The sequence below is a fragment of the Malus sylvestris genome, chromosome 15, assembly GCF_916048215.2.
Source record: "Malus sylvestris chromosome 15, drMalSylv7.2, whole genome shotgun sequence".
In the NCBI taxonomy this organism is placed as follows: domain Eukaryota; kingdom Viridiplantae; phylum Streptophyta; class Magnoliopsida; order Rosales; family Rosaceae; genus Malus; species Malus sylvestris.
This window is the reverse complement of record NC_062274.1, coordinates 15,761,077-15,777,052: the sequence shown is the minus strand read 5'-3', so window position 1 is coordinate 15,777,052 and position 15,976 is coordinate 15,761,077. Positions and strand designations below refer to the sequence as shown.

At 39.2% G+C, this 15,976-nt stretch overlaps 1 protein-coding gene and 2 pseudogenes across 1 annotated transcript; 1 reads left to right on the top strand and 2 right to left on the bottom strand.

Annotated features, from left to right (window-relative positions):
• Positions 1-10,158: 10,158 nt before the first annotated feature.
• LOC126602717 (ATP-dependent 6-phosphofructokinase 6-like) lies at positions 10,159-11,823 on the bottom strand (annotated as a pseudogene).
• An 827-nt stretch (positions 11,824-12,650) lies between these two features.
• LOC126605052 (nudix hydrolase 8-like) lies at positions 12,651-15,012 on the bottom strand. Its single transcript, XM_050272401.1, has 9 exons — positions 14,749-15,012; positions 14,260-14,525; positions 14,103-14,168; positions 13,747-13,884; positions 13,569-13,643; positions 13,431-13,481; positions 13,309-13,343; positions 13,117-13,225; positions 12,651-12,930 (listed from the first exon to the last, which is right to left on the bottom strand). Exons 1-9 carry the CDS (start codon positions 14,834-14,836, stop codon positions 12,754-12,756), a joined length of 1,005 nt encoding a protein of 334 aa, XP_050128358.1. The 5' UTR covers positions 14,837-15,012; the 3' UTR covers positions 12,651-12,753.
• On the top strand, positions 13,966-14,080 carry LOC126606076 (U6 spliceosomal RNA; annotated as a pseudogene).
• Positions 15,013-15,976: the final 964 nt, after the last annotated feature.

The window sequence follows — 15,976 nt, the reverse complement described above, 5'->3', positions numbered from 1 at the left end:
GTCCCCCAAGTCTTCAGTCAAGAGAGTCTTTTGGCTGAAGACTTGAAATTCAGTCTATGTGTGGGCCGAAGTAACTAGATGTTGTCTTGAACTGATGTTCGATATGATCAATCTGAAATGATGCTCAACTAGAAGTAGCACATGCTGCGAGGTTGCTCGGCTCGTGGCTTATGTTGCCTTGGTTGGCTCGGCTTATGGCGTTGAAGGTGAGGGAGTCCCTTTTATAGAATAAGGGCTCGCTCCTCAATACATGAATGATGGGCTAGAGTTGATGCTCACGGCGATGCGGTTGCTCAGTAGGCGGCGATGCTCTCTAATGGTAGTGATGGGATCCCTTTTATAGAATAAGGGTTCGTTTCTCAATACATAAGTGATGGGCTAAATCCCCCGAGTATTTTTCATGAGTGCTCTCTAATGAAAGTGAGGTAGTCCCTTTTATAGAATAAGGGCTTGCTCCTCAGTACATGAATAATAGGCTAAGTCCCCCAAGTATTTTTCATGAGGCCTAGTTGAGGCCCAATATATGGTACATAATGTAGTTCCCCAAGTCTTCGGTCAATAGAGTCTGTTGGCTGGAGACTTAAATTGAATCCATGTATGGGCCGAAGTGGCGGTTATTCGGATGCGGTATTTGTATACCCTGCACTGAAGCTTTGCAAGTGAAGCTTTAAAGCTAGAGCTCTGTAAATGATGCTTTTGAAGCTAGAGCTCTTTAAATGAAGCTTTTGACATGAGTGATGCTCATAGATGTTGACATGAGTGATGCTCATGAATGTTTATGTATGATTAGATGAGTGATGCTCATGAATGTTTATGTATGATTGACATGAGTAATGCTCATGAATGTTTATGTATGATTGACATGAGTAATGCTCATATATGATTTGGAGTACTGGGCGTACTTTTGATCACCTGATTGGTAGCATGAAGGAGTGTACGGGTTGTACATTTCATCACCGGGTTGGTGGCATGAATGGCTAGTTGCCAAATGATATTAGAGTACGGGTTGTACATTTCATCTTTCATCACCTGGTTGGTGGCATGAATGGTAGTTGCCAAATGATATTAGAGTACGAGTTGTACATTTCATCACCTGGTTGGTGGTAATAGAGGCAGGTTGCCGAATAATTTTGGAGTATTGAGCGTACTTTTGATCACCTGGTTGGTGGTAATAGCGGTAGGTTGCCGAATAATTGTGGAGTGCTGGGCGTACTTTTGATCACCTGGTTGGTGATAATAAAGGGTCTGGCTCTTTTGGGCATATGGACCTTTGCCCTCCACGTGACATTGCAGCCCATTATTTTGGGCTTTTTTTTATATTTTTTATTTTACCCTCTGATGGGGTTTGTACATATTACCCTCTGATGGGATTTATACAGATGTCTCTTAAAGATAAAATAAATTACATCATTCTGGTGGGTGTTTATTCCTTACTTTTGCTTTCTGCTTTTCTTGATGCTTTTCCACCACTCTCTCTGTCTCTTCACCTGGCAAACTAAATGAATCATAATCATAAGAAATTTTTTTGCTTTTCTTCTTTTCTCTTTCCCTTTTCCTTTTCACTTTTTCTTTGCACCTCTGTCTTTGCTTTGCTGTCATGCATGTGCACACTATCTTTTACTACTTTGTCAAACGCTCCAATTTGCACCTTTTGAGGGCCCAGAATTGTACCAACACCTCTTTAAGCACGACGAGGTTGAGCTCGGAGCAAAGCAACACCCACCGTCGACTACTAGCATCAACAAATAGCATCTGCTAAAAACCTTGTAGGTTCTTATGAAGGGGCAAACCCAGTTGCCTAGCTAAAACTCGATTAGACCAGAAGCGCCAAGATTGACAGTGACGGAGGAAGGACGCACAGAAGTAAACTGTTGCGCTAGAAACCCATCTTTCAGGGCGAAGGCTGATCCGGACTGAGGGTTCTACAGCGCCTCCGGGCATTTAGCGACTGACTTGTCAAACATCGCCAACCTTTTCTGGATCACTTAGTTTGTTAATGGGTCAAACACACACAAAGAAATGGCGGATATTGCTTGGGCCTCAGCTACTGCAGCTCATGATGACATGGTGTTGATGATGTCCTGATCAACCGCCTCCCTTTGTGGAATACGTGAGAACAGTTCGTGAGCTGTCATATCTCGTCCTCGCTCTCGAACTCGTACAGGCACACAACGCACAACTCAGGCAGGTTAACCAGGCTCGAGAACTTCGCCAAGGGAAAGATTTCCCAGATCATAACGGTGGAGATAGGGTGGAACTCCGGGAATCGAATTAGTGGGTCAGACCAGGCGTTGTCGGGCCAACGCGATAAAGAAAACTTCATCAGTATCAAGCATGAAAGTGCTACTGAAGGTTGAAGCGGACGTTAACGGAGTCCTGGTGGTAGATGAAGTGGCCGGAGAGGGACCCATACGGTAAAAGTGTTATTGAGGCCACTCCTTCCATCGCTTTTCCAAAATTCCCTCATTTTGATTCCTATACCGCTTTCTCACCCTTTTCATCCATTTCAATTTGTCTCCTCCGCCTTGGGCTTCTCAGATGTCAAATTTCTGCATTTTCCCAAGAAATGTTAAGTGTTGGCGCGGTACTACTGCAATTTCTCGAGAGATCTCCACCAGCAATTCCACAACATGTGGAGATCTATCCACTGCACTTTCCTCCTCTGAATTACCGGCGAGAGAGCTGGCAGGACCGTCGACGATCTTGAAAGGCTTTTAGGGAATCGAATGGAGAGGAAGCGTCTGGTCCGCCTGGTCCATACGACTAGCCTGGACCTCGCTATAGACGGAGGTGACTTGGCCAGTGACTGGAGCAGGAACTGCCTCTACGGCGGTGGCGACACCGTCTTTAGCAAACAGTGATGCTGAAGCCATGGCTAAAACACAGACAGTGTCTCCGAGATCTTCGAGTTTTTTAGGTACGATTGCGAATGGAGCGTGAAATCCATTGAATGATGATGCACTACTGATGCATGCTGCTTGCTCAAGATAGAGAAGAACAAGAGAGAGAACGTGGATTTTGAAATAATTTTGTCCTCAGTGTGGTGATGGTGGTGTTTGGGTTTTGGGGAGATTTTGTTGTGGTTTTCTTTCTGGTTTTGTCAAATTTTTCCAGATCCACAGCGGAGGTGAAAAATTGAGAGAGAACCGACATAACTTTTCATGTCGTTTCCCACAGACGGCGCCAAATGTTGATGCACAAAACTGGAGGTCTTGGAACAACGTAAATCTGACCGTGAATATGCAAGTAATGTAAATAACACAAGATGTATCGTGGTTCACCCCAAGGTTTGGGCTACGTCCACACTGATTGTATTTCTCTGAGAGTATTTGTGAGGAAGGGAGTGTGAGAGCTTTGCTCTAGATAGGAGAGCCTTGAGAGGGTGAGGAGCCTTAGGAATTGGCATCCTCTCATTGTGAGGGTGAGTGGTCCTTTTATAGAATAAAGACTCCTCACTTATTACATATTTGCCCATTCCTTTATCACATAATTACATTTAAGTCCCCCGAGTATTTGTACGAGATCTAAATACGAGGCCCTAAATATGGTATAAACAAGCTTCACCAATAAAAGCTTCACCCACCACAAAAGCTTCACCTACAAAAGTTTCACCCATAAAAGCTTCACCAACAAAAGCTTCACCCACAAAAGCTTCCCCCACCACAAAAGCTTCACCCATAAAAGTTTCACCCATAAAAGCTTCACAAACAAAAGCTTCACCCACCATAAAAGCTTCACCCACAAAAGCTTCACCCACAAAAGCTTCACACTATCTTGATCAAGATAGTGTGAAGCAAAATCAATTCATGATACCCAACAAAGCTTCAACCTCAAAGCTTCACCTACAAAGCTTCAACACCAAAGCTTCACCTACAAAGCTTTTAAAAAAAAAAATATATATATATATATATATTTTTTTTTTTTTCAGAAATTCGAAAAGAAAAAAAATTCGAAAAAAAAAATTGAAAAAAAATTGCCTAGGCCTCCTTTTCTTTAGGCCTAACAACTTCATAACAAATATATATGAAGAAGGAGTTTTGGGCTACCACTTAGAAAGGAAATGCCTCATTCGTCAACTCCATCGACCAGAGACTTTAGGGACTCCTACCATATGCTACTGCACCTTGATACTCGAAAGTCTCACGACCACTCAGTGACTTGGATTTTTCAAGTCTCCAAACGAGAAGTTTTCCTCACTCGGAAAATTAAGGGAGCACTACCTCAACCTACATACTTCACTCACAAAGCTTCAACATACAAGCTTCAACAAAAGGAAAGATTCAAAGAACATAGTGAAGAATGCCTTGGTGTATTTAACACAATATGTTGAAATGAAGCAAAGCTTATTTATTGATATCTCCGATAAGTTACAAATATGTACATATACATAAATCAAAATAAACAAACAAGAGGGAGCTTTCACAAAGGTTGCTTAGGAGAAGTCTCAGTAGTTGGCAGAGCCCTAGAAAGATGAGGCACCAGAGGGTGATTATTCGGAGCCTCAGTACTAGGCAGAACCCCAGAAGAATGAGGCACCGAAGGTTGATCATTTAGAGCTTCATTACGCGGTACAGCCTCAGAAGACGAAGGCAATAAATGCCTTTGGAACAAACCCACAAACCTTTGATGATCAAGTAAAATCTGACCATCAGATTCCTGCAGCTGGTCGAGCTTCCTCTTCATGTTTGTAGCATAGTCATGTGTGAGCCTGTGCAACTGTTTATTCTCATGCTTGAGCCCTCTGATCTCCTGTTTAAGACTTATCACTTTAGCCGCCAATGATTCAACTTGGCGAGTTCAAGAAAATAGGCGTTGGGCCATATTAGACACAGAACCTGCACACTGAACACTGAGAGCCAGAGAATCCTTAACAGCCAACTCGTCAGACCGTTTGGAAAGTAGTCTGTTATCTTTGGGAGTGAGAAGGTTCCTGGCCACCATTACAGCGGTCATATCATTCTTCATCACAGAGTCCCCAACGGTAAGATGACCAGTAAGGGATAAGAAGGATGGGCGCCATATGTTGTCTTGAGAAGGCATGGCTGCCTCTTCACCAAAGTTCAAATCAAAACGACGGTCGGATGGGCCATACATTCTTAGAAATGATGAAGGAGAAATGAGGTGCAATAAATCTTTGAAGTAAGGGGAAAATTCCTACAAGCAATAACTCTCTGAATGTACTTCTTGCACACAATTGGTGCCCTTATAAAAGAAAAGGCAACAGGGTCGTTGGTTCAAAAATCGAAGAGACACCACTCTTCGAATTCCGAAGAGGCACCACTTTCCGCACGCAACATCAGCTCATCAAGTATCACAGATAACTTTGCCAAAGATCTTTGACAAAGGTTAGACACATAAATTTTGAAGGTCCAGCTACCTTACTATTACCCACAAGGGTAAAGGAACAGCACCACTACTTGATAACTAGAAAGTCCCAATGTGTGTCAACCTCCGTGCTCCGGGGCAAGGCAGACTGACAAAAATCCTCAACCTTTACTCACATTCGAGAAAACACTCCCAACAAGATTGCTTGCTTAAAAATCGAAAAGGCACCGCTCTTCAAATCTTGAGAGCTAGACTTCCAACAGGATTACTTGCTCAAAAATTAAAGAGGCACCGCTCTTTGAATCTCTAGAGTCAGACTTCCAACAGGATTACTTTCTCAAAAATTGAAGAGACACTGCTCTCTGAATCTCAAGAGTTAGACTCCCAACAAGATTCATTTCTCAAAAATTGAAGAGGCACCGCTCTCCGAATCTCAAGAGCCAGACTCCCAACATGATTACGTGCTCAAAAATCGAAGATGCACCACCCTTCGAATCTCGAGAGCCAGACTCCCAACAGGATTACTTTCTTAAAAATCGAAGAGACACTGCTCTCCGAATCTCAAGAGTCAGACTCCCAACAAGATTGCTTTCTCAAAAATCAAAGAGGCACCGTTCTCTGAATCTCGAGAGCCAGATCCCCGACAAGATTGCTTGTTCGAAAATCGAAGAGGCACCACTCTCCGAACTTTGAGAGCCAGATTTCCTTGGATAAAGCTTATCTGCAATCTTCATACGCAACATCAGCTTTCCAGATACCATAGACCCACTTTTTCAAAGTGCTCTGACAAAGTTAAAACACGTGAAACTTGCAGCTCCCACTACATTTCTATGACCAAGAAGGGTAAAGGAATAGCACTACTATTTGTTGTTAGGGAGACTCCTATATATGTCGACCTCCATCCTCCACAGCCAGGCAGACCTACAAATAAAAAAAATGCTCAACTTTTCTTCACATCCGAGAGGGCACTCTCAGCAGAGTCTCTCAAAATACTCAGCTTCTTTTCCTTCCGATAATACCTCTGCAAACAAGCCACACTAGAGCAAGAGTATCTCATATCATCAGGGTTAAAAGCAAGAGTATCCCATATCATGCTTTTTCCCTGTCTTTTCCTTTGGCCTTGTTCTTACCTGCAAGACAATGAGAAAGAGAGCAATCAGTCAGCACTTGGAATTAAGCTTCCAGTCAGGAACTGACTACCTGGAACCCCTTGCCTGATTACTTACCTGGCATTGCTCTCGAGTACTCATCTTCAACATCTTATGCTTCCAGAGAAGATACCACATCTGCCTGAGGAACAGATAGGGCAAGTGAGAAGGATACAAGGAAGCATGTGGAGACAAGCGTAACAAAATACGTGCTGATACATCCACTACTTTGTCAACAGCAAAAGTATCTCATATCATCAGGGTCGAACGTACTCTAGATTTGATGGACTTATTTTGACCTTCAAATTCTTGAGTCGGCCTTATACTTTGGAGGAAACCAGAAAACCCTCCAACCCAGTTCAAGAATAAGCCTGTGGAAAGTTACTTCTTCAAAAGCAAAAGTATCTCATATCATCTCTTCTCCATTTGCTTCTCCTTATCTTTGTTGCTGTTTACGACACAAGGAGAAGGAGAACAATTAACCGGAAGCTGAAGTCGAACCTCCGATCCAAGTTGCTTGCTTGGAAGTCTGATTGCTTACCTTGTCTGTTACCTCTTTCGGCAAATCTCCTAGCTCGGTGACTTGGAGGACTCCTACTATAGGGTTTGTATCACACTTGACCAAGCCCGAAACTACAAGTAAGCTTCAAGTGAAATTGATACATTACCTTGTGCATCTTCATCGGTTAAAGATACCACCCTTTGATGGAGGAAAAGTACTTCCAGAGAAGATGCCACATCTACATATGAGATAGATAAGGCAAGTGAAAATGATACCATACTTAGGTACTTAGAAGTTTCGTGATTACTCAATGGCTTGGATTTTGCAAGTTCCCAACCGAGGAGCTTCCCTCACTCGAGAACTTAGGGGAGCATTGTTTGTACCATACTTGACCAATCCCGAAACTACTGAGCACCAGTCAACATTATACCATCAAGGACCCAGAAAAGTTTCCCTCCAACCAAAAGGCTAATCACAACGCGACACGTGTCGACATCAGAAGCCAATCATAGCGCGACACGTGTCAACATCAGAAGCCAATCACAACACGACACGTGTCAATGTCAGAATGAAACTAGAAACTCTCTTCTATAAATAGAGATCATTCTCTCACAATATTTCCTAATGTCATTTGTACTAAATCATTCACTAGTACTCACTAAAGAAGAGCTTGAACCTATGTACTTGTGTAAACCCTTCACAATTAATGAGAACTCCTCTACTCCGTGGACGTAGCCAATCTGGGTGAACCACGTACATCTTGTGTTTGCTTCCCTGTCCCTATCCATTTACATACTTATTCACACTAGTGACAAGAGCAATCTAGTGACGGTCACAAACTTAACATTTTCTGTTGTACCAAAGTCCTCACTGATTTTGTGCATCAACAACTTGTAATTGAGAAGTTTTAATGGAAAAGAGAGAAAATTTGAAATTAAACTAAAAATGAAATATGACTTGAAAATAAAATGCACGAAATAATAAAATTAAAAACATAAGAAAATAAAACCTAGGGCATCCGAATTCACCGTAACCAATCCTACTTAATTCCCTTAATATGTTATGCTCAAGTAGTTCCCCAATATTGATGATCGATTTTCCCTAAATTATTCAACGGCTATGGCATTTGGTTGCATCAAAAGTATCCTTACTTGTCAACCCTCTATGGCATCTAGATGAATTTAAACAAGTAAGAACCCATTAAGCTCTATGGAAATCATTGGAAAATCACACAAACCCTAATTGTATGGCATCTACAAATAGGTGGTTATGGTATCAATTGCAAGAAGCTAAACCCAAGTTAAGTATGGCATCTACTCTAACTTGCATCAAATCAACCTAATTTAAACCTAGATGATGATCAAGCATCTAAAGAAAAATCAAGCGCATTACTATTAGCAAAATATACTCAATAAGGAAGAAAAACTTGATAACAACAATGCCACAAGGCAATTAAGTATTCATGATTAGGCTACATCGTAGCCCTAGCAAAGAAGAAACAAACTAGAAAACTCTTCCCTTTTCCCTTCCTTGCCGCAGCCCTTCTATGGTTTGATATGAATTGTGTTTGGTGGCTTTCTCTTTTACAATGGAGAACCAATCTCCATATATAAAACCAACAGCAAGCATTGAAAAGACCAAGTAGAAATGGTCAAATAAATGACCACTAATGGACCTTTAAGTCCTTATTAAAGAAAAATAAATAAAGGGAAATAATAAAAACTAGAAATTAAGTTCTCTCCTAAAGTCTATTGAATAGCATTTCCATGTCCATTTGATTTCCAAAACCATTGCAGTCTCATCTTCTTGTTGTAACGCATATACCTTGGCGCAGTTAGTTAACCTCCTGCTCCACTGGAATTACTCTAGACACCCAAAAAGGTCATTTTTCACTTCATTTTTCATAACTCCAGTATTTAATGCCTATAAATTTAAACAATATAAATTAGAGCATTTAACCCATTCATATATACAAAACCAAAGGGAAGTATATGATAAAAACATATGAAAATATGCACCCATGCCAGAAACTTGTTGTGTAAATTAGATAACAAAAATTAAACTCATTAAGTCTCGAATTTTAGTGCTCGCAAGTATATGAATAAGATAATTGTATAGCATACAAGCACGGATATCGTCCCACATAAATCGAATTGATTCTAAAATCTTACTAACTAAATTGAAACAAATCATAGTGGAGAAGCTTTAATGGAAAAGATATGAAACTTTGAAATTAAACTAAAATATGAAATATGACTTTAAATTAAATGCACGAAATAATAAAATTAAAACTTAAGAAAATAAGACCCAGGGCATCCGAATTCACCGTAACCAATTCTACTTAATTCCCTTAATATGTTATGTTCAAATAGTTCTCCAATATTGATGATTGATTTTCCCTAAATTATTCAAAGGCCATAACATGTGGTTACATCAAAAGTATCTTTACATGTTAACCCTCTGTGGCATCTAGATGAATTTAAACAAGTAAGAACCCATTAAGCACTATGGAAATCGTTGGAAAATCACACAAACCCTAATTGTATGGCATCTACAAATAGGTGGTTATGGTATCAATTGCAAGAAGCTAAACCCAAGTTAAGTATGGCGTCTACTCTAACTTGATTCAAATCAACCTAATTTAAACCTATATGGTGATCAAGCATCTAAATAAAAATCAAGCGCATTACAATTAGCAAAAGATACTCAATAAGGAAGAAAAACTTGATAACAACAATGCCATAAGGCAATTAAGTATTCATGATTAGGCTATATCGTAGCCCTAGCAAAGAAGAAACAAACTAGAAAACTCTTCCCCTTTCCCTTCCTTGCCGCAACCCTTCTATGGTTTGATATGTATTGTGTTTGGTGGCGTTCTCTTTTACAATGGAGAACCAATCTCCATATATAAAACCAACGTCAAGCATTGAAAAGACCAATAGAAATGGTCAAATAAATGACCACTAATGGACCTTTAAGTCCTTATTAAAGAAAAATAAATAAAGGGAAATAATAAAAACTAGAAATTAAGTTCTCTCCTAAAGTCTATTGAATAGCATTTCCATGTCCATTTGATTTCCAAAACCATTGCAGTCTCTTTTTGTTGTAAAGCATATGCCTTGGCGAAGCTAGCTAACCTCCTGCTCCACTGGAATTACTCTAGACACCCAAAAAGCTCATTTTTCACTTCATTTTTGCATAACTCCAGTATTTGATGCCTATAAATTAAAACAATATAAATTAGTGCATTTAACCCATTCATATATACAAAATCCAAATGAAGTATATGATAAAAATATATGAAAATATGCACCCATTAGTCTCCCATTGACAGGCCCAACTGTAAATCCTGTGTAACCAGCCATTGCTCCATGGACAGCGCTTTGAGCAAGAAGCATGCTGTACACGTTATCGGAGGGCATTTCTTGGAACCGCTCAGATCTTATACGTAGGATCTGCAAATAATGAAGTTCAATGCTTGATTAATTGTTCTAGTTCTTCCACTTGCTGAGAACATAATTGTTCCGCCGCGTTTATGGATGTTGTTCACGCTCTTAGAGTGAGCAATCGTGTTACGCGAGTAGAAACCCCGGTATCCTCCCTGCAAATTTACGTACTCCATTAGCCAATGATGCCACTGAATCATGCAATCCAAATCTCCATAAATCAGTTTGATACTTTAAATCACTTGCATCAACTCCGATAACTTCCTTTACATAATACATATGGTGCAGGCCACATACTATCTCCCTAATCACTGTGTTGAGTCCGGGACATAGACCCCCACATCTCACAATACAGGCATTAACATCATCCGATTCAAAATACACCTGATGACAAAGAAGCAACAAAGTCATTAACAATCCATGGTATTTAATCATGTCAAAATTCGTTTGTAAAATATACGAAAATACGTACTCTTTGGCGCGGTCCTGCCCTCCGGAATTGTGTGCACCTTGGACTATTGCTGTGAACAACAATCTGCAAAAGGCAGAAGAGAACACAAGAACTAATTTAACACACAGTAAAAATTGCAACCCAATATGAACAAGTAATTTCTTTATCAGAAAATTGGAGGGAAAACTGCATTCAATAAAGGAAAAGGCTCACCTTTTAGGCAACAGTGTCATCCACATTAACAAAGTACTGCCTGAAGATAATTTCAAAAAAAACAAAACACTAAAACAAAGTACTGCCTGAAACAAGAAAAAAAACTTATATGCACTTAAAATGTCACCGTAACAGTATTTCAAGTTAACTATATATAAAAAAAATTCAAATAATTATGTGTGATAGACTTAAAATACAACTAGAATAACAAATTAATATATCCTATAAATGTGTGTGATTAACTTTGTTTTGGAAATAAGATGTTTCAAACACCAATAGAGAGTACAAAAGATAGCATAAAAGGTTGTTCAAAACTCAAACGTAACTATCAAGAACAAAAGTTGTGTCTTAAAAAGACACACCGTACCGTTTGGTACGTGGGACAGGACGGAACGGAGTGGGACGAGGCATTCCGTTCCACGTTTGGTGCGCCTAAAATGGGTGGAACGCGTTGTTCCACGGAACGAGTTTTGGATGATTTTTCGTTCCACCTCACCCCCCTAAAACGACTCGTTCCACATTCGTGGAACACTAAATTATAATCTCTCCGTCTCCTTCTTCCTCCTTGTTTCCATCCTAGAGCATCTTTGCTCCCTCTCCGTTCCGTCCCGCCTTGTCCCGTTCCATTCCGTTCCGCCCCATCCTATCTACATACCAAACGATAATTAAGGAACAACTTCACACAACTTACTTGACGACTGAGTATGGAGGATTGCCTTGCAACGGGGTTCCGGTGGATTAAGACCATCAAAACACAGCGGATTTGGGTAGGTTGTATTTGTCACATTCAGGGGCTGTGTGCCACATGTATTTGTATGGTCAGATTAGGGTATAGGGTTTGATGTACTCTGCAGAACCATCTTCAGGTGTTCTTGTCACAATCTTATAACTACGATATATAGGTGGATCGATGCTCTCTTTATTTGTAAAAGAGGAGTGTTAAGTCGCTTGATGCACATGAGTTCCACGCGTTCAACAGATGCAACTGTAATTTGATCTTTACCGTAATTAGACAAAAGATTAATTGTGAAGTTTTTTTTATAAAATTCAGCATATCGTCCTGCATCTAAGTTCTTTAAATTTTGAGTTTTGTATGCACCTAAAATATCCTCTCTTTTTTTCTTTTCTTTTTTTATAATTTATCGCAAGTGTATCCCCCAACCGTATGCACGCTGTTAGAGTTTTAATATAAAAAATAAAATAGTGTTATAGGGAAATGATCATCTTTATAATATGATATACATTAGATTCATGAGGTAATTAAGTGTGGCGAATTTCAAGAAGTCCCTTTTTTATTAATGTGGGATTCATTCTCGTGTGGTGAAGTGGAGCATGTGTGGCCCTTGGGTTTTAGGACTACCTGCTCTGATACCATGTAGAGAGTTTAGGTTCCATCATAAAATCAATTGGAAATATGTGAAGTAGCCGAACTTACTTATAAGCTCATGCAAATTCCATATTCCCATCGATGTGAAATTCCTTCTCAACACCTGATTTTGTGTTATAAAAAAAATCTTTATTTTGTCATTAATTTGACAAGTTATTTAATAATGTTATAGACTAGATTATAGAGGAAATTATCATCTTTATAATATGATATATAATCGATTCAGGGGATAATTAAATGTGTCCCCTTGGAAAATAATATAAGATGGAATTCTAAATATTTTAGAACTCATCATAATACAAGTAAGACAATTTTCCATCAATTTTGGAGTTGAGCTGATGACCAATGAATCCACTGTAACGATCTTCTTTAGCCGCCATGCATATATCAATGACTTTCTTTGACAAGCAATCATCTTGGTAATATGGTTGGGCAATAAACTCATCAACAGGCATCCACTGAAAAAGAAGATGATCAAACACTTCAATCACTCAGAAATCGGAGTGGGAACAAAAATTAATTTCCCGATAACATTTTTGACACGAATATTTTATATTAGTCTAATTTACAGGATATGACGTCTAATTAACTGGCCTAACCATGATCAATTTCAAAGAAATCTAATGAGTAAAATTTGAGTATACCTTTGCAGCTTGGATTTCCTTGTCATCTACTGTGACCTCGTAGGATAATGGCTTAAGCATGCAGACAAAGAGCAAGTCTGACTGGTCAAATGCTACCAAGTGTGCATGCCTAGCAGAAGAAAATAGAAATTAACTTCATATGCGTATTTATATACATAGCAAACTAAGGAAAAATCGGTGCCAAGACCTCACCTGAAAGCTACCATTTTTAGGAAAGTTGTGTCAATCTGTGAGCATAAAAAAGTGTGATTAGTGGGTGTGATTAGATTATTATTAAGAAGTAATTAAGGCAATGATTAAAATTATGTTCTTACACCAGTTTCTTCTTTTACTTCTCGGATAGCTCCAGAAAATATGTCTTCAGACTGAGAAAATTAAAAAGAGAATCACATTATTTCTTGTCCATCAAGGAAACCGAAATTCCATGAAACAAATAAATGAGAATTATTCACCTTGTTGATATAGCCAGTGGGCAACTTCCACACACCGGAGCAACTACAAGGGCACTTCTCTTTTACCACGAGAACCTTAGTTATGTTATGTAAGTTGCATCAGTCAGAAAAATTTACAAATTATGCAATGGACCCGAAAATGCGAACAAAACTTTATTGAATTTCCATGGATATATACCTCTCTTTTTTTGTTGATCACAAATCCTGCAATACCAATTTGATGTGAGGGGCTAGCAGGAAGCACACATGGTTCCTTCGGAATCCAGTATGTTAGCATAATATATCCTGGTTCAGCATGGTGATAGTTGAAACCCTCCTGATCAATACAGGCCAGTCAGATGTGTTGTTGTAATTAACTAAAACCAAAAATTTAATAAGTTATGATGAGAATCGAGTGTTTCTGGGGTCCCATTGGACAAGAATATTATGTCCATTTGGAACGGTATAAAGAAAATTACCATAGCCTCAGCGCAAGGATGACACATATAGATTGAGAAATAGTCCTTTTTTTTACATATGTTATGGAATTGTTACCTGAACTGCAATTGGAACAAGATCAGCTTGCTCTTGCAGTATTTTGAGCCATACCCCCCTTTTTCCCTGCACATAATAGTACTTTTGAGCCATGTTTACAAAGTGCCTATCCATATTAATATGGTAGGAATGCGCCTCATTTTCCCATGTATTATACCTTCATTTTCCAGTTGGACAAGGAAGCCTGAAAAGCGGATGCAAAAGCATTTGCACTCGTGGGAAGGCTCTCCGAATTAATTATGACTCCACCATATTCATCGTTCCATGCATCAAGTAACTCCGTTGTCACGCTTTGGGAAGATGAGTTGGGAGATGCAACATGAGTTGCTGCTGTTTTCTTGAAGCCACCCCCAAGAAATGGCATGCCGTGAAAATTGAGCTTAGCAGTTGAGCTCTTTGAGAGAAAACATTTCTGCCGAAATCCTGAATAACATAATAAAAAGTTGATTAAAGTCCAGTTATGCAAAGACGTGTCTTAAGTCAATTGATTAAGGCAGTATGTCCATCCCCTTACACCCAAGATCAGTTTCTTCTCTTCCCTAAAGACTAGAGTAGTTCAAAGTATCGCCTTGTCGAAAACATTTGCTGTGCAATGTAAACTAGAAATACATATAATCTTATATGGCAAGGAGAAATAAGAACTGACCATTTGGCAACCACTGGAAAGTGCGATGTTTAGTCCAGGAAGCTGCAATCATTGGCCCGTGGAAACCCCCCAATGTTGCTGTTGTCATTGTTATAGTTTCGGAAACAAATTAAGACAGGACCAAGCTAGTATTTGTATATAGCCATTGCATGCAAATTGATGTGCAGGAAACGCAGAGAAGGTGAATATTGAAGGGAATAGCATCTGCAGGACAAGTAGTAGAGGAAAGAGAATATCGCTTAATCTATTATGCATATACTAAGTTATGTCAAGATTTGAAAGTGACATATTAGCGGCCCATCATTAATTAACGTTGCATTGCAGGTGCGTGATCTTATCACAAAAGGTTTCAGCGTAACTAGTAGTGAAATTTATTACATTGTATTTTTCTAATCATCACTTGGAGTTTCAACTAGGAACTAAAGGCCACCCCAATGGATGGAAGCAACTACAACTGCAACTAGTAGTACTGAACTTATCCTTACTTCCTTTTAAAAAGAATGATGATATATTCCATTCCATTTTCAAGCATTTCATGGACATTCTCTGCATATAAATTCTCAATCTTAATCCAATATTTAGAAAATTGGACTTCCATAATTTTCCATACCTTTAATAATTTGACAATGTTCTTATAAAATTCATCATGTTTTATCCTTTCCGTCACTTCATGTTCACGTTAATCCACTTCATTGTTCATCTTAATTAAAGCTTCTGGAAATGGAGGTAATTAGTTCGAATTTGCTTCCAAGTTGGCAGGAAGCAGGATTCCAAAGAGTTTAAAATCTTGATCTTCCGGATCACTTTCTAAACAGAATCATCATTTGAATAAGGATCATTGTCTCATTAACATTAGCATCACCATGATTTACTTAGCACTAAGGATATATTCACATTCTTTGATGCTCATAAGTTGCTAGAATATTGAACAGTTGGATTGGGACCACTTGTCACACCCGCAATCTAAGATAAATACTGTACATATTTGACGAATAGTGTAACAAAACCATGACAACTTCATACAAGAAGTATTTTATCATAAAAACACAAATTAATTATGTCACATCCCGGTCCGGGTCCCCACCACATCTCGAGTTCAACTCCACCGTAACACAATATTATCCACTTTGGGCCTCAACCACGCCCTCACGGTTTTGTTTTTGGGAACTCACACGATAACTTTCCAGTGGATCACCCATCATGGGATTGCTCTCGCGCGAACTTGCTT

Bases quoted from the DNA above. Each gene is read 5' to 3' on its own strand.
- LOC126605052 (XM_050272401.1), bottom strand. From the start codon at position 14,836: ATGACAACAGCAACATTGGGGGGTTTCCACGGGCCAATGATTGCAGCT. The intron at 14,526-14,748 runs GTCAGTTCTTAT...TATGTTATTCAG, and splicing joins TTTCCAGTGGTTGCCAAATG to GATTTCGGCAGAAATGTTTT. The intron at 13,226-13,308 runs GTGAGGTCTTGG...TTCTTCTGCTAG, and splicing joins CTAAAAATGGTAGCTTTCAG to GCATGCACACTTGGTAGCAT.